The sequence below is a fragment of the Chamaea fasciata genome, unplaced genomic scaffold (genome assembly GCF_029207755.1).
Source record: "Chamaea fasciata isolate MVZ Bird 193981 ecotype frontalis unplaced genomic scaffold, bChaFas1.0.hap1 SCAF_3, whole genome shotgun sequence".
Taxonomy (NCBI): Eukaryota; Metazoa; Chordata; class Aves; order Passeriformes; family Sylviidae; genus Chamaea; species Chamaea fasciata.
The window spans coordinates 16970451-16994659 of record NW_027094088.1 but is presented as its reverse complement, the minus strand read 5'-3'; the positions used below and the strand labels follow the sequence as shown (position 1 = coordinate 16994659).

At 42.6% G+C, this 24209-nt stretch overlaps 1 protein-coding gene and 1 long non-coding RNA gene across 3 annotated transcripts; one reads left to right on the top strand and one right to left on the bottom strand.

Moving 5' to 3' along the window:
* Positions 1–18: 18 nt before the first annotated feature.
* Positions 19–23160, top strand: EPHX1 (epoxide hydrolase 1). 2 transcript variants are annotated; one of them, XM_066178169.1, is made up of 9 exons: positions 19–99; positions 11384–11568; positions 12969–13149; positions 15343–15570; positions 16400–16529; positions 17159–17373; positions 19419–19527; positions 20478–20603; positions 22097–23160. In XM_066178169.1, the coding sequence occupies exons 2-9, from the start codon at positions 11389–11391 to the stop codon at positions 22320–22322; spliced, it is 1395 nt and encodes a 464-aa protein (XP_066034266.1). In that variant the 5' UTR covers positions 19–99; positions 11384–11388; the 3' UTR covers positions 22323–23160. The 2 variants fall into 2 exon arrangements, with proteins under 2 accessions (XP_066034266.1, XP_066034265.1); XM_066178168.1 differs by lacking the exon at positions 19–99 and adding an exon at positions 6149–6290.
* On the bottom strand, positions 10069–13635 carry LOC136286519 (uncharacterized). The gene is made up of 3 exons (XR_010719937.1): positions 13513–13635; positions 12666–12792; positions 10069–11039 (listed from the first exon to the last, which is right to left on the bottom strand). It is a non-coding gene; the product is annotated as an uncharacterized lncRNA (long non-coding RNA).
* Positions 23161–24209: the final 1049 nt, after the last annotated feature.

Genomic DNA, 24209 nt, shown 5'->3' with positions numbered 1-24209 from the left:
GCGGAGCCAGGGCACGGCCGGGCCGGGCCGGGGGCGGCCCCGGAGGCTCGGGAGGCTCCGGGAGCGCGGTGCCCGCTCCGCCCCGGCGCGGCCCGGCAGGTGAGAGCGGCGGGCGCGGTCCCGGGTTGGGGGGGCCGCGGTGCGGCGGGGCGGGCTCGGCTCGGGAAGTTCCCCGGAGGGATGTGAGCGGTGCCCCGGCGGGCAGAGGAGCTTCAGCTTCCCATGCAGTTAAGGAAACCGCTTTTCCAAGCGATTCCGTGTGTCCAAGCCCGCGGGCGCAGCGCCGTAAATGCCAGAGATGTAAAGAGTGCGCGGTGCTCCGCGGCTGCTGCTCCACGGATTCCTAAGAGTGGGAATTGTTCAAGTGTGAATAACGCAGTGGGTCGGCTGGGGACTTTGTGTCGATTTCGGGAACAGGAAGGCCCTAATCTGCATTCCTGGTAGGGGAGCGTATGTGGCATTCCCAACAGCTTGCTGGAGCCAGGGATGCTTTTCCAGGGTAAAGTCCCTGATAAGCGGGACTTACCAGTGCTTATGGAAACAACAATTTTATTTAGTGTTCTTCGGGAATGTGGCCAGGCTTCCCTGTTTAGTTAGAGTAAGTGGCTTTAACTATTGGCTTGTAAATGGTTTCGGTTTGGTTTATTTGCTTATCTCTAAATGGGGATATGAAATTGAAGTTGGAAGTATATGGATAATTTTGGCAGACCTGAAAATGGTTTGGTTGAGTACTTTGTGCATAATTCCCTTTGCTGAACAAGCATTTTAGGCATGAGAAGAAAACCTTGTAAGTTTAATGCCTGTATTTTGTTGAATAACTGAACAATCTGCAAAGACTAAGCAAATTACGCACTCTCTGCTCAAGCTGGGTTTAGTTTGTCAGAATTCAGTTGGAATTTTGGTTGCCTGGGAGTTAAAACATACCATTATCAAATGTATTGCTTAATTTTCCAACTCTATAGAGTTAGGCTGCTTTCTCTTCCCTTCTTTTCCTAGCCTAGCTTTATCTAACATAAGAGAAATTGCCTAGTAATTTTAGGTGAACCTACAAGATAGGATCAGTCTTAAAAGCCAATGTCTCAAAGTTACTCAGAGAGCCACAAAAGCAAGGTTCATATTTTGATTGGCACTACTCTGTGGAGATGCTGTGCTTCTCCCCTGAAGCGGATATTACTCCTGTTTGAAGTAAGCTAAAGCTGAGGCTTGAGTCAAAGATTGCTAATGCTTACTGAAAATCGATAGAAGATAGGCCCCAAAAGCAATTAAGCAGCTTTGAAAATCAATCCACAGTTGAAGTTGTCCAAGGACAGAGATTAGATCTTTGTCAGAGCTGAAGTCTTTGTGGGAAAGGTCCTGGCACAGTGTCAAGTTAATGGCTCTTTGTTCTACATCTTTCCCAGTCTGAATTCATATAAAAACCTGTGTGTGATTTGCTTAAACTCTGCTGGCTTGTTATTTTTCCCAGAGTTTGTTATTTTATTTCGTATGATTATAGCATTGAAGTAAATAATTTGAAATAGAGCACTGTTGGTAATAACCAGTGCAGCCAGAATCCATGTGCAATTTGGCTGTATGAATTGCCCAAAATAGGTTTTGGATTACTGGATGTTTTAAAAGGCTTTTTTGCTCCCTGTTGATTTACTGCACTGTAAGTATTTGGTCATCCTGTAGGGCAATACCAGTCTTTTCAGCCTGTTTGTTAATCCAGGGTTTCAACAAAGCTTTCAGACCTACCCAGTGTTTTTAGGCATAAAATGACAATGTTTTAATCTGTGAAACAAACTCAGGCTCCTTAGTGGAAGGACCAATTTGTTCTGAGTAATTACAACAGGTAAATGAAACTGTTTGGGGTTATAATTCTGGGATGGCAATTGACAGGTAATACTCCCAGAAATTCTTGTTGCTTCAGTAATAGCTTGTCAAGTAATTTGTCAATGGAGAAGTAGCAAAGCAGGGCTGAGGGTGGTAGGTGAAGTGCAATTTATAGCTCTAGGCAGAGTAAATAGATTTTCTTACATACTCCTATGCACATTTCTTGCATTATAGTTGGAGTATTCAAATTCTGTGGCCAGATGAGCAGAGGTAAAACCTTACCTTTGTGGTAGACTGTGCACTATTTCATTGAGCCTGCAAGAGGATTTTCTTCATGCCCTATACAATCCCAGAACCAGGGCAGTCTTCTTTAAAGTGCAAGTTCCAAATGTGGCAAATAGATCTCTAATTACTGTATAAGTCCCTGAAGAAAAGTCACTTGGAAAGTAGAGCATCGTGCTTCTCTCTGAAGAGCTTTGGTCTGCTTGTAATTAATGTTGAAAATACTTTTTTCCCCTTCTGAATACTACCGCTGAAAAAGTCCCAGATTCTTCCTCTGAACACGTTATTTTTAATCAAAAGCATAATTGTGTGTGTAAATGGGTATTTACATAAACAGTAAAGCACAAAACTTCTTCTTCTAAAGTGGCATTTGCTTTAATATCTTGGTCATGCTAGACATGGCAGGATGGCTGACTGTGATTTGAATATACCCTGGGATTTATAGTTGGTTTTCTGAAGCAGCATTATCAGTTTTTATATACATTTAAGCACATTGTTATTGATTAAATGCTTTCTGATTGTCAGGGCTGGGAATATTTTTGTGGGAATTGTGGTAGCCATGCTTCGTTAGTTGTTCTTTTCGATAATGCGTTTGCCAGAATGAAGAGATGACCTGGGATCATGTTTATGGAGGGATCCTGCTGGATTAAAAGCAAGAGCTATTTGCTAGGTTTCCTCTCTGAAAAGTGAGCTGTTACATAACATTCCTCCCGCCTTTTTTTTTGAAAGATTATTAGGTGTGATCCATGGGACAAGAAAGGGCTCTGCAAACTTTTGGGTTTTGTTGTTCTTTCTTTGTCTCAAGCAATTTTCCTCACATTTGTTGCACCCAGCAGTCAAATTTTGTTCGTCTTGTGTATTCTGTAGTGAAGACACACAACTCTTGCTCTCCCTGTTTGTTTTATATCTGGTGTCTGTGTGGGCTTTGCTGTCTGAAAGAAGACAAGTCTTCCTCTCAGGTAGAACACCCATGTGTGATGAGTCAAAACCCAAGCTCTGTTGGAGGACCTAGCTCTCTTGGGTGCTTCATCAAGAGTATTAATTGCTCTAATCTGGTGGGTATAGGTAGTGCACTTTTCTAGATGAAGGCCATGAATCCAACCAGAACTTAAATATTGTTATTAAGAGAGAGAGAAAGTAACAAGAATTGTTCTTGTTACATGTTTACTCTGGCACATCCTTTTGGTGTTGCAGTTATTTGACAGAAAATGATGACTACCATCTGTTCCCCTCCTCTGGCATCATTCGAAGTTCCTTTCCTCGTTGGGAGTGAAGTCTTTGTAGAGAGATAACAAGTTTCGATCTCTTCCTGTTTCCATAGTCACCTTTAATATTCTTTTTTCCTTTTACACTTACAGCTCTAGGCAAAATGAATTGATTATCTTATATATGATTTTGCACATTTCTTGCATTATACTGGGAGTATTCAGGTTTTGTGGCCAGGGAGTTTGGTGTCCTAGAAAAAGAAGGAAGTCTGAAATCATAGATGAAGTAAGGAGTCTCATCGAAGAGGTAAGAGGGAGTTGGATATCGTTGAGGAAGGAGGAATGGTGGCATCATAGAAAAAGGAGGAAATGTGGAAAAGTTGGACATCACAGAGGGTTGAGATCGTCTCACTCTAAGGAAGGAGAGAGCCTCACACACAGGGAAGAGTGAGTCTGGCACCATGAAGAAAGAAAAGAGTCTGGCATCAATAAGGAAGGAAGGAATCTGGCATCACAGAGGTATGATGGATTTGGACGTTTCAGAGGTAAGAGGGAGTGTGGCATCACACGTGGAAAAAGAAGGGAAGGGAAGGGAAGGGAAGGGAAGGGAAGGGAAGGGAAGGGAAGGGAAGGGAAGGGAAGGGAAGGGAAGGGAAGGGAAGGGAAGGGAAGGGAAGGGAAGGGAAGGGAAGGGAAGGGAAGGGAAGGGAAGGGAAGGGAAGGGAAGGGAAGGGAAGGGAAGGGAAGGGAAGGGAAGGGAAGGGAAGGGAAGGAGTCTGTGATCATAGAGGTGAGAAGGAATCTGAAATCATAGAGGAAGGAGTGTTGCACAGAGGTAAGAGGGAGTCTGGCATCAGAAAGGAAGGAGAGAGCATCATCATTGAGGAAAGAAGAGAAGGATCTGACATCACAGAGGTATGATAGAGTTGGACATCACAGAGGCAGGAGGGAATGGGGTGTCCTATAGGAAGGAGAGAGTCTGGTATCAAAGATTAAGGAGAGAGTCTGGCATCACTGAGAAAGGAAGAAATCGTCATAGAGATAAGAGAGAGTCTGACATCAGAGAGGAAAAAAATAATCTGACGTCATAGAAAAAAAACTAGGAAATCTTCACTAATGGAGGATGGAGTCTCATCCTAAAGGTAAGGGAGACTGGTGCCACAGAAGTAAGAGGAAGTCTGGCATCACAGAGGCTAGAGGGAGTCACATCATGGGGGAAGGAGCACATTTTCATTCATGCTGCCCTTACTACTTGCAGTCACAATCCTAATTTAAATTCACAATATGCACCTCATCTGTCTTGCAGTTTTCCAGAAAATTCCTCTGGCAGTCTTTGTATTCATAATTTCTATCTCCACACCTTCTTTTAACGGAAGGGTTGTCATGTACTTTGTTCTTACGTACCTCAAACTGCTTGCACTCTTATTTTTCCCCTCTAAAGCATCACATATATGTCAATTCTGCATGTTTTAATAATTAAAGGTTTCAGTAACACAGTTTTCTAACAGTGCTAATACTGTAAGCTTGCAAATCTGCTAGCTGAAAAGATCTTTCCCTCTCCTCTCTGATTCCATGGAAGAATCTTAAGTGACTTAGACTAATGGAAGATCCTGCAGTAAATAGAAGGGGACATGCTGTGCTGTACCACCAAGCAGTTTGGGATGAAAGCAAGTCTTATCCGTAGATCAGGGCAAGCAAAACGTTGGCAGTAATACCATTGCAGGGAAGGAGGGTAACCTTTTACTATTCACTACTGGAGGATTTGGTGAAGCTAAAAATAGAGCCCAAATTTGCCTTAAGGCCTGAGGAGCAATTACCTCGATCTCATTTCCTTATCTGTAATATCTCACTCTTTTGGCTCATTTCCACCTCCTCTGTAAAATGCAGATGCTGACATAGGATGAGGAGGTGAACCTTATTATTACTAGTAACTCTAGTGGAAGGCAAAACAGAACCATGTGCTGTTCGTAATTTCTTTTCAGATGCTAGGAATGAAATACTGAAGTAAAGCTCAAGATGTTGTTTGGACCCTGTTGGACTGTGTCATTTAGTTGGCTGGATAGTGGTTGAGAACTGTTTAAAAAAACTTGTTACTGGCATGGTATCCTTCCCTCTTTTAACTGGAAGATAGGATTTGAGAACTTTCAGTTGTTTTCACCCTCCATTGTATGCCAGGCTATTGTCACCTCTCTGCACCTGTGCAAAAAACCTGTTCTTGCTGGGATTTGAGGGTCATTAAATAAAGGCTGGATAGGATAAATAGGATTAAAAAATTGCATGATCTAACCTTAATGCATTATTATGGTAGTTTGAACAATTCTTTCACCCTTAATTATCATGACTGAACCGTACTGATTTAAGAATCATTTCGTGGCTTTTCTGTCTGCAGAGTCTTAAACAGAAATTATTGCAGATGGAGAGTGCATCTCCTTTCTCCTGAATCATGCACCCAGTCATTAGATCACAATAATGGGCATCACACAGATCCTAAGCTGGATTCTGTCAGTTTGAGTTTATGTAGCCCAAAGGCTTTTTTTAGACTCTTGAAAGGGGGTGGATTTGTTCAAGCATAATAGAAGCCAAACAAGGAAAATTGAGATAAACAAATCATGTTTTTAAGCAGCATGGAAGAATGTGTGGGGCATGGCTTTGAAAGAGCAAGTAATGTTGCTTAAATATGTGTTCTTGTAAATTGAGTTTCTTCCCCTTAAGAAAGTGGTATGCAGTATTTTAAATAATGATTGGAATATGAACTTTGACTGGTCAGTGGTTACATAAATATGCTGCCCCTGGGTGAGGCAAAGTGGATAACAGTGAACTTAGTTCCATACAACTTTTCTTTTATGCTTAGCTAGATTTGGGTCTCAGTGCCTGTGGGCTTTCAGTGTAATACTGGAGAGTTAACAACGGATTGTAATTGTAGGGTAAATGAGGTGGGAATGTGTTGTGTAAGGTGCTCAACCACTCCCCTGGAATAATGTGCCTCGAAGGGTAAGTGCTGTAAGTGCAAGTTCTGGGTGATGCATAGGGGCACCCCCAGAGCCAAAACTGGCCCTGTTGCTTGTTCCTGTTGTTCAGGGGACAAAGCAGGTGAAGAGCTGCACGGGAGCAGTGCCTCAGTGCCGTAGGTGTAGGGTGTTCCTCAGCAGGGTCCCCCCAAACCTGTCTAGGGAGCCCCGCGCCCCACTCCTGGGGGAGGCCTGGGAGAGTGTGGTTTCACTGCTTTGGGGACATGACCTCACTCCTTGCTTGGAGCCTTCTAATTAAGTTCCTTCTGTACTGGCTAATTTCTGATTGTGAACAGTCTAGAAAAAAAAATTGTAAAATAGGATGATAACATCTCTTCCTGCTGTTTTGGAGATAGCATTGTGTGCCACCTCCCTGTGGCAATAATAAATGTAAATGCTAAATTTCTTATCAAGACAAGCCAGAAACTCAGTTGGATTTGTACTTCCTGTCTTTGATTTGCTTTCCTGCGTAGGACGCTTTATTTCATCCGATGCTTGCCTCTCCTCCTCCCCTACAATGTTAATGTATCGTTTCATGCTCACCTGGGAGATGTTATCACTCGTAGGCAAAGCAATTTCTGCGTTGCTAAGCTATTTTCAAGCTTGTCATAATGCTCCATAAACTACAGAAATAGGGAGATTTTCTTCTACGAGTAACTTGATGGTTTTCTGTCTGCTTCTGGTGCCACATGATGGCGAGAATGTGATGCCTGGAGATGGTAGGACATAGACTGAGGGTGAAGCTGTGAGGGCTGTGCCATGTCTTGGTCCCTTTTAGGCTGAGGCAGTGCTCAGGGACCCTGTTACAGGTGCCGTGAGTTTTTGAAGTCCTTCAGTGGGCTTGTTTTTCCTTCAGGTCTCTTGGGAAGAGTAACCTACAGTTGCTGCTCTTTGGGCAAACTGACATGTATACAAAGATGCTGCAGGAGAGAGGTGCCTTCTTAGTAAAGCCTGATGTGGGACTTTATGTAAGAGAACAAAAACAAACAGAAAAATCACCTCTAAACTGAGCTGTTATTTCTCCTGCAGAGTAATTATTAATCAGTAAACCTTGTATCTCTCAGAGTGCGCCAAGTGCTCTGTGCTCCCTCGCAGTGTGCTGGTAAACCAGTCTCGGAGAGAAAAAATGTTATTAGCCCTAAGCCATGATTAACTGTGGCATGTGTCTGAAGGCAGCAGAGTCTCACAGCTCTTGCTTCAGCCATGCAGCAGCGGTTTAGCCCTGGCTTTGAGGGTTTGGTAGCACCCTCAAAGCTGTGGGTGTTGCGCAGCATTCGTCGCAGCTGGGTTGTTTTTGGGCCAGGCCTGCACAGTTGCTTATTTCTCCAAAAACATGTTTCAGGTGGATTCTAACGCTGCAAGGCTAAGATGGATGGTTACTTGTAGAAGAAGAGGGGGGTTTTACCATTAAGCTGTTTCATAGATGACCTCTCTGAAAATAAAGAGCACTGTTCTGTGGGGCATCTCTTCCTGCGTATTGATGAAGACAAAGCAAGAGACAGGACATAGCTTTGATGTAAATAATAATTGCTCCGTTCCTGTGGACCCCTTAGCTCTGATGTTAATGCACAGACAGGACAAATCAAAATGCAAAAAGGTCCTGAAAACCAGGAGTGTTTCTAACAGGGAGCTGTAAGACACTGTAAGGAAGTTTGGGAGTTTTCTTGCAAACATATTTCTCGAGATGTGCTTGGCCTTCTTCAAGAGGAGCTTGTTTTTGGGCTATTTACTGGGCCCATTGCATTTCAACATTTTTCTTTCAAAACATGTTTTTAAAGCAGCAAACCAAAAACATTCCTCCTTGAACTCTTTAGGATAAAAGTACTGTCTAAGGTATTAAAGTGTTGTCTAAACAATATCCACCCTGGGATACAGCAAAGTCTCAGAGCCTAAGGACCATGGAGAAAATGGAAACATTTCCTTCTAAGGTCTTGCCTTTGGTCACGTAAAAAGAGGAAAAAGCCAAACCAAAACATGAGCTCTCTTTGAAGCAGTCTTTTATAAAGGACACATGCCAGTGTGGTTGCATCAAGAGATTTCAGACAATAAAACCACCAGCACTTTGTTGTTGACATCTCTGAATACTGAGGGTAGAAAAGTGTTATTGTACCTGTTTGTTCTTCCACAACCATGGTGCTGTATTGCTGAATCATGGAACAAGTGTTATGGAGTTGATAACTTTCATTTCACCACAGATCTCAGCAGTGATTAGCAGAGGAAATTCTGGTGCAGATGCGTCACAACTGAGGCTGCTTTGTGCTGCTCAAACAACACACAAGAGTTCCTGAGAAGCAGCTTGAATAGTGAACTTGGGAAATCACTGCTCTGAGCGGCCTCCTCTGGGCCCAGGCTGGAGCTGTTGGTAGGAACATGCTGCATCCCAGCAGCTCATCCCTCACAAAACAATCCCCTTGAGTGAACTGGTGCAAGTTAAAATACTGCTGACGCACTTGGTCCTTCCCTTCCTGGGCACTCACAGAAAAATGCGATACAGTTGGAGCTCTGGGCCCCGTGTTCATTATAATCTGGAATTTTACAGGCACTTTCAAGGGAACTGGGAGAGACTGGATACAGAGAGCCTCTCTGTTCGCAAAAAATAATCCAACCTATATTCAGAGGCGACTTCTTCCAAGTCAGGATGACATCTCATACAAATCAATTTGTCATCAGTCCTAACTATGTGCAGTAGAAGGCAGGATTTTTGTGAGACCTGAAGCTGATTTTGGCAATTACTAGTGGATTGTAAACAAGCTCATCCTCAGCTCTGTTTGGAATTCACTGTAAAAATGCGTGTCTGTTCAAAGCAAGTTCTTTCCACACCCGGTCCAGGGTGAGTGCAAAATACACACATTTGTACACACTCCCTCCCCCGGTCTTCTGCTGTTAAAATTTTGCTTTCCTGAGTGTCCTTGAGAGCGGATGGGGGAGAGCAGAAATGGTTCTGTAGCTCTGGGCACTTCAATGCCTTAGGATATGAGGGTTTCTGGCTGAGGTTCTGCTCCTGGGCAGAGCAGCTCCGTGTTGGGTGCTGTGCCTGTGTCACTGTGCTGGCAGGGGCCGTGGTGCTGATGCAGCAGAGCCAGGAGAAAGAGAGCTCTGTTTTTGGAGGTAGCCCAGCCTGAACAACGGGGCTGGCGCTGACAGCAGCGCTTCTGTTTGTCGGGGGGCTTTGTAAACAGGTTGGAGTTGGCCAAGGGTTTGGATTTTTCCCTGTGGTGTTTACACAGTTATGGTGGTGAGCCTTTCTAGTCTAGACATGGCCCGAGTTGTGTTGTGATTTCAGGGAAGTTGCTGGTTTTTCTCCGTGAAGGCTTAGAGTAGAAATGTTATAAAATGCTGTGGTAGGTATCATTTCTATGTAAAGTGCTCTGAGGTTTCTAGAAGCCCCTTCAGTTCTGCTTTGCAGTAAAATTTAATTGTGCTCAGGATGCTCCTAAACTGCATTGGTTTGTGTGCTGAGGCAAGCTGAAATTGGATAAACTTTTTAATTCTGGGCTAAGTTATGGCCTGGGTGTTGTAAAGGTGGGAAAAAAATGTTGCCTTGCACTTCAGGTAACATTATGAAGAAAAACAAGCAGCAAAACGAATAAACAAATCAAGTTTTTTCAGTGCCTATCATTCCCAATAGCTCCAGCCTCTGAGGATTAAGGCACTTCCAACGCTGTAGCACTTGCATGTGTGAAAAATAGATTTTTTTTTTTTTGGTAGCTTGTTCAGTCTGCACAATGCCTGGCTTTTGTACAAATGTTTTAATGGGTGCTTATCTTGACTTATTTATTTATTTATTTATTTATTTATTGTCAGACATTTGAAAATTAAATTTAAGAAGTTGACTAAAACATGTGCTGTCACATAAAGGAACTTAAACGATTTAATTCAGTTTCAATCCTGCTCTAATCCTAAGAATTCCTGTTAACTTGTGTTAAAATTCCTGTTTTGATCCAGGAGTAAATTTGGTGCATTCTGATGACTCTTTGAGCCATTCCAGAGCATCAAATTACTCTGCAGCAGCAAAACCAACAAAACCTTCTGTCTCTAGAGAGAATGAAGACGTTCTGGGTCATAAACAATCCTTGCCCTACAGAAGTTTTGAAATACTTGATGTCTTAGCAATTCCCCAGCAAATGAGTGTTTGAAGCACAACATTCTTTAAAATTATGCATTAAAATGATGACAGTACTGTTCCCCAAATCACCTTGCAAACATTTCTTGCACTTACAGGCATGCTTGAAAACATTAATTATTAAAGACAAGTCCAAGTGTTCTTTCTACTTGCAGCACGAAACAGTCCAAATATATTCAAAATGTTTTGTTTTGGTTTTTTTTTTGTTTTTTTTTTTGTTGGGGTGTACTGTTTAACTGAAGCACAGCAGCCCTGCAGGTGGGTTATGCAGATGCGCTGTGAAATCAGGTTGTTCTGCACCTTGACAGAATTTTGTCACTTGGCAATGTGATCACATTTTAGAGCATGGGTTTTTTTCTCTTTAAAACAGTTCACAAGGAGAAGGAAAGGGAAGGTCTGACTACCCTTTGCACTGCTGTTCAAAGGTTGTGCAAATATATTCCTGCTCCACTTCCTGGCTGACTGGGAGGTAAAAGGGGCTGCCCTCATGCTGTTCACTTTTTATTCTGTATATATGTCTTGTTTTTCTTTCCCTCTGAATTGACAGCAGCAGATGTGTAAGCCTTGCTGAAGAGATGCTCTGCCTTGGGATTTGTGGGGAATCTAGACCTTCAGAGGAAGAGAAAGCATTAAATGTGAATTACATAATTGTAACTATTAAGTTATGTTATATTTATGTAATATTTACATTATAATGAGTATTTCATTGCCACATAATCTCTTTACTTGCTTTGACTTCTGTTTTTATTAGGTGTCTTTTATTTAAAACAATTCTTCTTCATTTGAGTAGTTTAAAACATTCTCTTTCAGAAATTTCACAGAAGTATCAATATCATGTGAGTGCCAGAACATCCTGTAGCTGGAATCCTGTCTAAAAAGGGAAAAGTCTTCACAAAGAATGTGTGTCTCTCTGAGCTGATTTGGCTCACCAGAGTTCTGTTCTTCTCTTGCAGGCATTATGCTGCTCGAGGTGTTCCTGGTCCTGGGGACACTCCTCATCTACTTCTTATTTTCCAAGAAGAAAGAGGAGACGCTGCCCTTCAAAGATGGGTGGTGGGGCAGGGGACAAAAGCCTGTGACTAAAGAAGACTCAAGTATTCGGCCATTTAAGGTGGAGACTACAGAGGAAGAACTGAGTGTAAGCAAATCTCTGTGCTGGGGGGAGGGAAGGAAGAAATGGCCAAATAGATGCAGAACGAGTTTGGAGGTAGTTTTTAAACTGAACCAATAGAGTGCCAGTGATGTCTAGGTCTTGGGGGAAGGGATTTTTCAGTACTTCAGAAGATATGTATGAATAGGCAGATATCACTGTATAATTTTGTTCTCAGCTGGCTCTTGCATGATTGCTGGTAAATGAACCTACTCTGCAAAGCCTCATAAACATAAAAATCATATTACAGATTACTCAACTCTGTTTTTCTGTTTGTTCATTTTCCTCAGTTTGTGTAGACCAGAATAAGAACAATGTTTTTTTTTTTTTCCCCCTTTCTTTCCAAAGCAATTACAAATACCTCATTTTCTTGACTGCTTTATGTTTGCAGCTGTGTTGGATGCTGATTCTTCTGTAATTAATAGTCTACTTTGGTCAACACTAAATTACTGTGGTAATTACAGTAAACACATACGTTGCAGAATTTGTTGGATAGAAAGATTTTGATTGTGTGTGTTTAAGCCTGGGATTGAACGATCTCATAGATCTTTGTGGAGTCATGGTTCAAACAATACTCATGGGATTGCTCATATTATTAATTTATAATAGATTCCTAATTTCTCAGCAAGGCCTGGGTTTTTTAACACTTTGCTTGCCCTTCTTAGTAATATCAAGGGACATTGGTCTCCATTATGTTTTCCCCTTACACTGCAGACACTAAAATGGCTAATTTCTAACTTAAAAATGATTGAGCAGGATTAGATTTCCAGACCTGCCTTTCAGCTACTCTGTGGTTCTGTTGGCAATAGGAAGGGGCTCTTGGCTGTCCTTCCCTGCTGAGTGATTTTGGAGTGATCTTGCAGTATCACCAACATCCCCTGTACCCCTGAAGTGCAGTGGGAAGGTGCAGATTGGCAAACTTGAATCTAGTCTAGTTTGACCAACTTTCTGTCTATGCAAAATCCTTCTGAATGTTTCCTGGTGAAGACCTCCCACCCCTGGGTTTGGGAAGGAAAGCAAAAGGTTTGGGTCAGGTCCATGCACTGACTGTGAGGAAAGTACCCTGGGAAGGCAGCAAGACTTACCCTTGGAAGCCACAGCAGTGCCAGCAGAGCATCTTGCCCTCTGTGGTTCTCAGCCTGGCAGACAGGTTAGGCAGCCCTACAGAACAAAGGCTGAGAACAGCTGGGAATGGAAGAGGAAGGAGGCCATCTGGAGGAGGAAAAGAACAGGAACAGCTGATGGAGTGTCAGCAAAAGGCACGGGTGTCTAATTAGAGATGTTATTTCCATTTTTCTTGTTTCACGTGGGAATAACTAGAAACTATACACAGCCCAAGACAGCAGAGACAAGTGCATTTAATGTCTCTTCTCTCTTTTTCCCTGTAGGATTTATTTAGGAGACTTGACCAGGCTCGATTTACTGAGCCACTGGAGAACAGTTGCTTCCATTATGGAATGAACTCGGTGCATCTCAGGGTGGTTGTGTCCTACTGGAAAAACCAGTTCAATTGGAAGAAACAAGTTGAAGTCCTCAACAAGTACCCACAATTCAAAACAAAGATTCAAGGTATGTAGGTTTTCCCCTTAAAATATAAACACCAATAGGTAAATTTGTCTGCAAGGGAGCTACTTGGGAAGAAGGCTCTGGATGTGTCACAGGGCCTTCCCTCCCTGACTGCCATAGTCTGGATCATTGGCATCACTGCTGAAGGAGCAGGGAACTCCTTCATTGTAACTGAAGCCTTTAGGACGAGGAATGACAAATGGAATTCCCTGTGCGTGAGCGGGCTGTCAGCTGGTGTTAGCAGGAGCCAAGCACGGGTGTTTGGAAGCAGAAGTGGATCTTAAGATGTACACATGTTCCCTGCCTCACATGCAGTCATGCACAAATTCCCACAGATGTCTCGTCATGCTCCGTGGAGCTGCCCACCTGCTGCTGTCACAGTGAAGCCATCAGCCTGGCAGCCTTCCTCAGCTGGGCAGGTTGTCCCTGCCTGGCAGGGCAGATGTGCTCTGCTGCACCTCTTCAAGCATTCCCAGGCCTAGGAATGCACATTCCCCTGGGGTTGATGTGCTGCCAGGTGTGAGGGAATGGTTTCTCTTCATCCAGAACACACTGCACCTTTCCAAAGAGTTCATTCAAGACAAGTTCTGCTAGTGCTGGAGCTTGGTCAGACTGGGCTTTTTAAAATGCCTGATTTAGGGTGGTGCTTGGGTCCAGTTGCAGATCTAGAGCACAGCAGGCAATTGTCTCACATGATGGCAAAATCCAACCTTAACAGAGTATTTTGTTACGTTTTTACTTGCACCCGTAATTGCATGTTATTTCAAATGGTGCAGTTTGCCATAATATTTTAAATGGATTTGGGACATTAAATGGTGCTATATAGTGGTTAGAGCTTAAGGCATTTATTTAGATGATGGTTAGTGCTGGAGAAGATAAAACCAGAAAGTCTTCCCTTAAAAATAAAGAAAAAAGCACCATCTGAGACAAGAAAGGGAGAAGCAGCTAAGGACAATGCACTATGTATAGCAATGGGAAGGGAAATTTCTGTGTTGGGAAAGATCACAGAGAGGAGATATGAAACGACAAGGTCAAACATGCTGTGTATCAGATTCTTACCTTCTGTCATCACATGAAAGCTTTTCAGAGAATACAGAGATTCACAGAAGTGTCAAGGATGGGGAAATCTCAAGTCAGTGAAAGGCGGTGGGATTGATGGTGAACTGGAGTTGATGTGAATAAAATATTCTAAAATACATCAAGAAATGAGGCATTCAGGCTCCTCTGGGAACAAATTCCTGTTTCCTGGAAAACAAAGCCCTGAGTTAGTTTGAGGAAGATCAGCTCACCTGAAGCAGGTAGTGCAATTCTGTGTGAAGCTTTCCTGCTGGAAAGAGTGAAAATGGAAACCACACTGCAGATTTTACCTTTTACTGAACAAGCAGGAGACTGATACTAACTAGAATATAGGTTCCTGTTTTGGTTTATTCACTTAGAGATACTGAAAGCTTTGGACAAAAGGTAGTAAAGAACAAAAATGAACACTTTAACTCTCTTTTAGCGAGGCATAAAATCCTCAATTTGGCACGACTGATTTATCAGCAGTTAAGATGTGTGAGATGATTACAGGAGGCTTCCACAGACAGAGAATACTTAGTGAAGGCTTTTAAAATTCCTTTTGTGTAGGATTTAGGGTCAGTGGTGTGCGACAGAAGCCAGACGTTCAAATGGAAAGTAAAGCATGCACAAAATGAGGAAAGTGATTCATACCCCCAAACAAACAGCTGCAAGTTGTGATGGATTCTCTATCTCTTGGTGCCTTCAAGATGCAATTGTAGGCCTTTCAGGAAGAAAAATCTCTGGCTGACTGAAGCCTATCCTGTGCCACGCAGGGACTGTTTGGGTAAAATTTAAGGGCACTTGGACTAAATGATGCAATTGTCTCCTCTGCCTGCAAGCCGTATGAGTCACTGTGTTACCGTTGGTAGATTGCTTCACTTCTATGTCTTAATTTGCCAATTTATTTTAAAGCAGAAATAGCCAACCTCATTTGGCTGCTGTGATACTTCATTGCCCATTATAAAGTACTTTGAGGTCCTTGGATAAATGTATCCAAAGAGGTGCGGGGTGTTTGCAGGCTCACCAAAAAAAAAAAAAAAAAAGACTGGAGAAAAGCTTTATTCATAATCTGCTCTGTGATTAGTTTCAGTGTCATGGTAAATTTGGGCATGCTAATTAATGATTTTATTTTTACAGGCATTGATATCCATTTTGTTCACGTAAAGCCTCCTCGTTTGCCTGAAGGCCAGGCTGCAAAGCCGCTATTAATGGTTCATGGTTGGCCTGGCTCATTTTACGAGTTTTACAAAATTATCCCTCTCCTGACGGATCCTGCAAGCCACGGCCTCGGTGACGACCACATTTTTGAAGTCATTTGCCCATCTATCCCTGGTTATGGTTTCTCAGAAGCACCCCACAAAAAAGGTATGACACAGGAGAAGAAACTGAACCCCCACGAGCCCAGTCTCACAGTGAGGCAGCCTCTGTTAGCAGAATAGCAACTCCTGTTACAGACTTCTTGTTTTCCCAGTGAGGAAACAGAGATCCTGTGTGTTGTGTGGGAGGAGGGAGATAAGGGGGTGACTTTGGGTGACATCACTGGCTAGTTTCTGGAGCAATGTGTAGATAATTTTAAAAGTGCCATTAACAGCTATGAAGTGACAACTCAAGAGTAGTAATTGCTTCCATGAATTGTCTGTGAGTGAGCAGGCAGGATAAATTTAATTTATTATTGCTCCTTTTGGGGGTTTTGCATCCATATTTGGCAGCACTGTAGAAGTAGGTGAGAAGGAAGAGTTGAAACAAAGCAGTTCGTGTATCCCCATGGCAGATTGCAGCCAAATACCTGCTTGCTCAGCTTGTGCTCTGAGTTATACAAACACAAGCTGCAGCAAATTGGAGCAAGGTAGTGTTCAAAGTGATACTGAGTGTAGTATTTATTTTTATGTGCAGGTGAATGACATGGGGAAGGTTGGGTTTGCTTTTCTCTGCTTCTCTGGCTGCAATTTTCGTGGTCAGTGTTCAGAGCAGTGGAAAGGTCTACAACAAAGGCTGCAGTTTGTCCTCCTCATGGTTTCTGCTTGGTGTCTACTCTTGGATGCTGAGCAAGGGCTTCCGTAGAGTCAGGCAAGGAGAAATGGACTTGTAGCTTTTGAGGAACTTGAATGTTGCCTTGATGTGGAGAATCAGTGCTGCAGGGTCAGAAGAGTGGGTGGGATTAATGCAACAAAAGTGTTCTTTTCTTTTCATGCAGACTTCAATTCCGTGAGTGCTGCTTCTGTTTTTTATGAACTGATGCTCAGACTGGGCTTCAATGAGTTCTACACTCAGGGTGGTGACTGGGGCTGGCTCATCTGCACCAACCTGGCCCAGATAGCTCCCAAGTGAGTACCCCCTTGGTGCAGCTGGTTTACTCTGTGAATAGTTATTTCCTGTGCACTTGGGAGTTCCTGCCCAAGGCCTCAATGTGCAGTTTCTCTCTTCGGTGCTCAGTGTTAAGCAAAGATCCAAAATTACATACCTTAGTTTATATTAAATGTTTTTTTTTTCTTTCAAACAGTTGTGCAGTAGTTTTGTAGTGACCTTGCTGAGGTCTGGGGTGGGACAAGTACTTGTAAAGAAAAAAAAGGAGGAATTGTGGCTTAGTGCCCTGGAGCGTGTGCTGATTACTGACAGTTGACCCTTTGACTTGTCATTTTTGTGTGAAAGGCCACACTACAAAGGACAGCTGAGGTCATGATGTAATTAACAGGCTGGAATTCAAGTATGTCCATTTTTGTTAATAACATTTTAAATGTTACAGGTCTCAGCACCAAGCCTGGCAGAGTTCAAGAAGCATTTGGACAATGCTCTCAGGCACATGGTGTGATTTTTGGGGCTGTCCTGTGTCAGGCCAGGAGCTGGACTTTGATGATCCCTGTGGGTCCCTTCCAACTCAGGATATTCTATGATCCTAAATGCAACAACTTTGAACTTTTGTTAACTTGTGGCATTTTTCTGTTTTTGTCTTTAGCCATGTGAAAGGTCTACATTTAAATATGGTCTCAGTTTCAAAGATGGGACTCACTCAGCTGCTCTCTGTCCTGCTGGGCCGGTACTTCCCAGGGCTCTTTGGATTCCAGGATGAAGATGTTAGGAGGATGTTCCCCTTCTTGAAAAAAGGGCTCTACAGGATCTTGTCTGAGTCTGGCTACGCTCACATACAGGCTACAAAGCCAGATACTGTTGGTAAAACAAACAAAAAAACCCCCCACAACCTTTATTGAGTTTGGAATACTTAAGCCTCTTCACTTTAGTTGTACTTTCATAGAAACAAAATGTACTGCTTAAAATATGCAGAAAATAATTTTTTTTGCAGTGTATCTGCACATCCAAACTGAGCATGCTTCAAGTGCCACTGACCTCATTTTCCAGTTTTCATAAATAAAATAGATTGTTTAATATTTTTCCACTTCTGTTATCACTGGGAACTGTAATACCATTTCAAATGCAGCTCTGCTGAGAGCAAAAGATAATTTTTTCTCAGAGAATGGATCACATTCAAATAATGTAAACTACAAGAAGCTTTTAGCTGTCTCAGCACACAATGTAGCTTATTTATTGTAGCCATAAGTAATACCTGAGAAATAAAATCAAATTTCACTTTCACTCATTGTTCTGAATCACTTGCAGACTTCCAAGGAAAAAAAATTTGTAGCTATGAATGTTCTTTCTAGATGAGCTAGTCACTCAGATAGTTTAACTACTTTATTTTTCTGAGTACTAAGTGTTTCTATTTTAAAAACATCTTTTGTGACTGAATTGGACAACTGAGTCAAGAGTCCTGACTACATTTTAGTTTGGTGGAGCAGCAATTCACTGATGGATTTTATTAAAAACATAGCTAAGGGAAATATTTCTTAATAGTTTTCTACAAGCTTACCTACAGAGGCAGGTATGTTCTTAAAGTGTGTAGGCAAAAGGATAATTGTATGGATTTAAAATAATTTTGCTTCCGTTAAGTCTTGGTTTCTAAAAATTGCCAGTCTTTTGTGTTTTAGGAAAGAGAGGGAAGCTGATATCTGAAAGATGCCTAAGCCATGCTCCTCTCTATCAGAATTTTGGCTGATTCTTGTCCTTACCAGTCATGTGTGGTCTGTCAGAGCAGACTGTGCAGACTGGGAACCAGCAGCCGGTTCATGCTTTGGGAGCTGGAGCATTTCTGCAGTTCTCCAAAAGACAAAGAAGAGAGGAGCAGGGCAGTGGCAGGTTCCTGAAAGGAGAAAGACACTGAAGAAATTTCTGACAGAAATGCCTGCATTCCAAGTGCTCTGAGGACCAATGTCAGTTTTTCTCTATATAAACAGATGCACTCTACTCAGAGTGAGCAGATAAGAACAGGCTATTTCTTGTCATGTCCAGCACATCTGTGAAGTGCTCAACAGAACTTTTTTAAACACTTGCCCTTTCAGTTATCAATAGTAGTTGCTTAATAATTGAAATTCCACTGTATGTTTAAATAGAATTTACTGATGAAATTGTGCCAGCTGCAGTGTTAGGCATGTTCCTGGAAGGCTGAGTTGCATGGGGGGAACTTCAAATACGTTGCTGCTCCTTGGGAACAAATTTTTCTCATGTTTTACTGAGAAGCTGGGACAGTTTATGGTCCCTGTATTTCACAGCACTAGGATGTGTGATTGAAGTTCCAAGTGCAGGTGTGTTCTTTCTGTCCAAGAAAAGCAAACTATAAAATCTGTATGAAGGCTTGTTCTACATGAAGGCAGTTTGCTATTGCTAATACAGAAGATGGACTATTTAGTAGAGCCTTGCTGTTCCTTAATGACTTTCTAATAATCCTTAAAATGTTTTTGCTGTTAGATAATGCTGCAAATCCTCCTGGTCATGGGTAGGCATGTGGGGTTTGGCTCTGTAATGCTGTTTAATACATGACAACTTCCAGATTAATGGAAGCAAACCCTCCTTGGCACATAGAGCTTAATCTTATTAGCTTACCAGAAAAAAAGAAAAGCCAGCAGAAATCCGATACTGTTACATCAGTTCAAAAAATGTTCAGTGTGAGCTAACGTGGAGCCTGCTCGTTTGCAGATACTTTCAGTTTATGATTTGGCATTAAATGGCTCCAACTCGTTGTACTATTTTATTTATTTAAGAAAGCAGCTGATGGAACAGCTTTGTAAAGTTACATCCCCTGTATTATAACAGGCAGCTTCTCTAACACTCTGAGTTCTGTAGTTGGATATCATTCATGGTTCAATTTTCCTCCTCCTTTACAGGCTGTGGTTTGAATGACTCTCCTGTGGGATTGGCTGCATACATCTTGGAGAAGTTTTCTTCATGGACTGATATGGAATTCCAGAACCTAGAGGATGGAGGACTACAGAGGTAAACCCTTCCTCTTCTGCCATTTTGGATGAGGTGACTAAGTCCAGAGTGACAGCTGAAGAGATTTGTCTGAAGTGGTGTCCTCACACCTCAGGGAGCCTGTAGTGACCACAGCTTGTGGCAGGGTTGCACTCCAGCACACTGAGAGGCAAACATGAGGCTGATGGATTCCCTTCCCACTTCAGTCTCCTAGAAAAGAAATACACCCTGCGACTCCTGGATATTGAAAACTGACTCATTAGAACACAAAATCCAGAAGTTTAACCCACCTTCAGATGCTGGCAACTCACGATTCACTGTAATACTAACAATTAACTCTGTGAATTGGTTTTGGAATGATTGTTACTGCTTCATCTACCCACCATTTGCTAATAAAGGATTATGTCTAGTGTGCAGCAGAAATCAGAGCTGAAATCCCCTTTGAGAACTACATGGCAGGAATGGAGAGAGGGGGCATGCTATGGAAAGGCCCAGTGGCAGCAGATTTGCATGGAATGTTTGCACTGCATACCGTTAATAATTTTATATGAAACATGCACTGTTTACAGCACATGTTGGTGTGTGAGGGCTCTGTTGAAGGCTCACGGTAGCATTTCAGATTATCATTAATAAATGGCACAAGCTGTTGCATGTGCTGTTCTGCTCCCACCCTCCCATTCTGTGGACAGGAGAGACAGCCATGCTGGAGCATAATGTGCTTGTTGGAATCTGCCTTCCATGTAGGAGTTAAAATGTGACTTCCTAGTTTGTGTCTAAAAGACTTTAGCATTCTTAATTGGTCACTGGCAGACAGAGGGGGAGTAATAACTTCACCTCTCCACTCTTAATCACTATTTTTGTCCTAAACTTTTTTTCCCCCCTTACAAGCAAACCAAAGTCAAGTCCCTGCTAAAGTGATGCAAATCAGTTTTCAGTTCTAATTAAGCAATCTCTTGGGCTTGCCTCTTCAGGAAGTTCAGCCTGGATGATCTGCTCACCAATATCATGATCTACTGGGTGTCAGGCTGCATTGTCTCCTCCATGCGTTTCTACAAAGAAAACTTGCAGAAGGGGATAGGCACACAGAAACATGAAAAGTAAGTGTGGCTTCTTATCTTTAAAGATTTTGCCCTGATCTTAATTTTACAGTTGCACGCCTTACAGATTTCTGAATGCTGAGGAAAAACACTGTTCTATCACAGTATTCCTCTGCAAGACAGACCAGGTAGTTGATGTACTGTGCTGGGAAAACACGGTGCTTAGGTAGGAATCCTGAGCCATCAGAAGAGATCTGACTGGAGGCACTGCTTGAGGGCCTCCCATTCATGCTGTATCCATCTACTTCCCGATTTTATTTCAGTTCCTAAATCAGCCTGTGACTGAGTCAGGCAGTCAGTTTTCTTTAGTTTTGTTGGTTGTACTCTTAATACTTTTCTGGACACACTTTGCCTGTTTCTGCAAAAAGCTTAAGTCCTTTGGAACCAACTTCAGCCTGCTGACAAACTGCATCACGCAGGAGTCAGTGAGACGGATGTGCCTGCTGCTGCTCAGACTTTTCAGACAGCAGCTTGGTCGCATGTACTTGTGTCAGTTTGAGTATGAGTGAAGGCTTAAACCCGCCCCGAGGTATTTGCAACCACAGCTTAGTGCCATGGTATTTATTTAGCTGTGAAATGATGCTCCCAGGAAGCTGACTCAGTTCCTGAAGCTGTTGTGGCTATGCTCTGGGCAGTATCTTGCTCTGGTTCTGCCTGCCTGAGATGAGCTGTGTGAACTTCTATGTGCCTAGAGGACAGAGGCTCAGAGTCCTGTGTAGAATTCCGACCTCAGGCTTCCAGTGGCTACGTGCCCAACACTTTCTGTATCTACATTTTAAAGTCTGTCACTTCCAATAATGCAGCTTACGTGTAGGGATATTTAAACCTAGAAAAAGTGGCTCTTACAACAAGCACATATCATTCACACCCCTCAAATCCAGCTGCCTCCTTACACTTCCTAATGTGCAGAATGTTTTGTAGTGTGCATTTGTGCCAGTTAAAAGCAAGAGCTATTTTACAAGGTATAGTCTCACATATAGAAATGTTGCTTCTGAACTAGTGTAGATTATTAGTATTCCTCTCTTCTCTCCCCCTATGAAGTAATTCTTCTCCTGCCTACCCTCCAGTTGTCCTACCAGGCTTAGCATATTTGAGTGGTTATCTTCTCTGTAAATCTCTCTCCAGTGGTTATCTTCTCTGTAAATCTCTCTAATCAAATTGTGTGCTTGCCCCTCAAATTGAGCCCTGTATGCAGCAAGAGGAAATTTGCTGCCTACCATCTCCTAGGGCTCTCCTCTCTTTTTCCATGCTTCTGAGCCTCATATCCTGGATCCCTTGCAAAATTGCCTTTATATCATTGCAAAAAAACCCCCCAAAACAACAAGATTTTCCTCAGGAATTAGAGTGTTGTCTTCAGCTTTAGGATCTGGAAGTCAAATTTTTAATGCCTAACAAGAGTGTGCCCAACTGCTTAGGAACATTTCCTTGGGATTTTTGATTCGTTGCAGATTTAAGTGTTTGGAAGATTACAGTGATTCTCTCTCCTCTCTCAGGCTCACCGTACAGGTACCCACTGGCATTGCCTCCTTCCCTAATGAAATCCTGCACACACCCCAGGCTTGGGCTAAGAAGAAATACACCAACATCGTCTCCTTCCACTTAATGCCTCGAGGTGGCCATTTCGCAGCTTTCGAGGAACCTGAACTTCTTGCTAAAGATATTCTGCAATTTGTTGACAAAGTAGAGAAAGAGCAACTCTGGAAAAAGAAAGGGGAGTAACTTCCTTAAGAAACAGCAGGGTAATTACTTTTGGTTAGCTTATGTACAGGGTTTACTAAGTCTACTGTAATCCATGGAATTAGATCGTACTGTTGACCAGATATGAGAAAGGACAGAAAGAAAAATGCAGTATATCGCCATGAGATACTGCCATGGGGGCCAAAGATTTTAGGGTGGGCTATTTTTGTGTTCAGCTAGGCTAAGAACGTAGCATGAGGAGTACCTGGGTGTCTTCTAAAACATGTTCTGTAGTATTGTTGACTCTTGCTTTGAGATTGAAAAATAGACCTTACAACTACTAACATACCTAGTAACAGTTTAATGGTTATGAAAGGCTTTTTTTTTTTCATGGTAGCAGTAAAATTTGAGTTACTGTGAGTATGAAGTTCCTCACATAAAAAGTGGGGAGCAACCTGGCAGGACTTAACTTACATAAGTGCATCAATCAGCATTGAGCCACAGAATCTTTAAACTGCCTTCTGCTGGCTGCCTTTCTCTTCCAGCCTGGGCTGTAAAGCAGCTTCCTGGCTGTGAAGAGCTGGGCTGCCCTGTGCCAGGCTCCTGGGATATGTGGGGAGCAGCTGAAACACACAGGTGCCTGTAGCTCAGTCCAGGAGGAGGGGCTGGGTAGGAGTAACTACAGCCCCAGTTGCCTGTGCACTGAATTTGTGCTCTTAAATTAAATCATAACCCTATGTAGGCTCAACACACTGTAGCTTTGCACTGCTTTGGCAGGATATTGCAAATACCTCTTAGTAAAGAATAAAAACCCGATTAATTCAAAATTAAAAGAAAAAGTGCATTAAATTTTTGAATAACGCCTGTGTGATTCTTTTAATTATTTTAACAACTGAGATTTTGCTTGGTACTAGCTGAAAGAAACATCAGTTCAGAACCTATCAATTCTGTACTGCATCTGTCACAAAGGTCAGATTGAAGGCAAACTGCTCAAATTGAAGGGCTGTATGGCTTTACTAGCTCCTGTCCCTAGTGTGTGCAGCTGAGCTTCAAACAGGTCTTAAACCGTCTCCAGATGACTGATTTCAGTGTGGCTTTGTTCTCCAGTCACTTCTGATGTCCTTCTCTACTTCTGAAAGCACAGGGAAATACAATCTATCAATAACACTTGCATGGATTAGTATTATTTCACAATATTAATTGAAATGGAAGCTAAGATCAGAAGCTCAGCAGATCCATGCTCTGTGCCACAAGGCTTTAGACTCAAACTACATGGTATGCTTGTTTCACAGGAGGCAAGTGGACTCTCCTGCTGGGCATATTCAAATCCTAGTGCTGAAAGTCACCACCAACCCTGACAGAAAATCATTAGGGCAGATGGGCTGTGGACCAGCCTGGATCAGTTTTCTGAGCAGAAGTGAGACCTCTTGCTCCCTTTCCTCTGCCTGCTGCACCTGGGTGCCAGTAGAGTAAGGCAGAGGAACTCTCAGGTCTCCCTACTAGATTTGATCCTCCAGCTATTCTTGAGTTTTTTAAGACAGCTACCTGTTTCCAGAACAGTAGTGAGCACTAATTCCATGCTTATTTGTAAATACTTTCATTCAGTCAAAATATGTGCTTACATTTGCAAAATGTTTTGTGATGCAGGCCAGTCTGTTTTGAACACTCAGGAGGAAAACACAGAATCATTCCCTTTGAAATAGACTCTCTGTGGAGAAGACCCTCCCCAAACTTGTTTCAGGAGCAGTATAGTGAAAGAGGGTTCCCTATTCAGGAGGAATTGGCTCACCTCTGACAAGAACAGCTGCTACAAGCACCACTACACACCCTCCTGCACAAGCAATCCTGCCCTGCTCTGCACACCAGGTAACTGCTCTTCAGGGTTTGATAAACTACTGTCTGAAAGAGAGACAAACCTGGACCTACAAG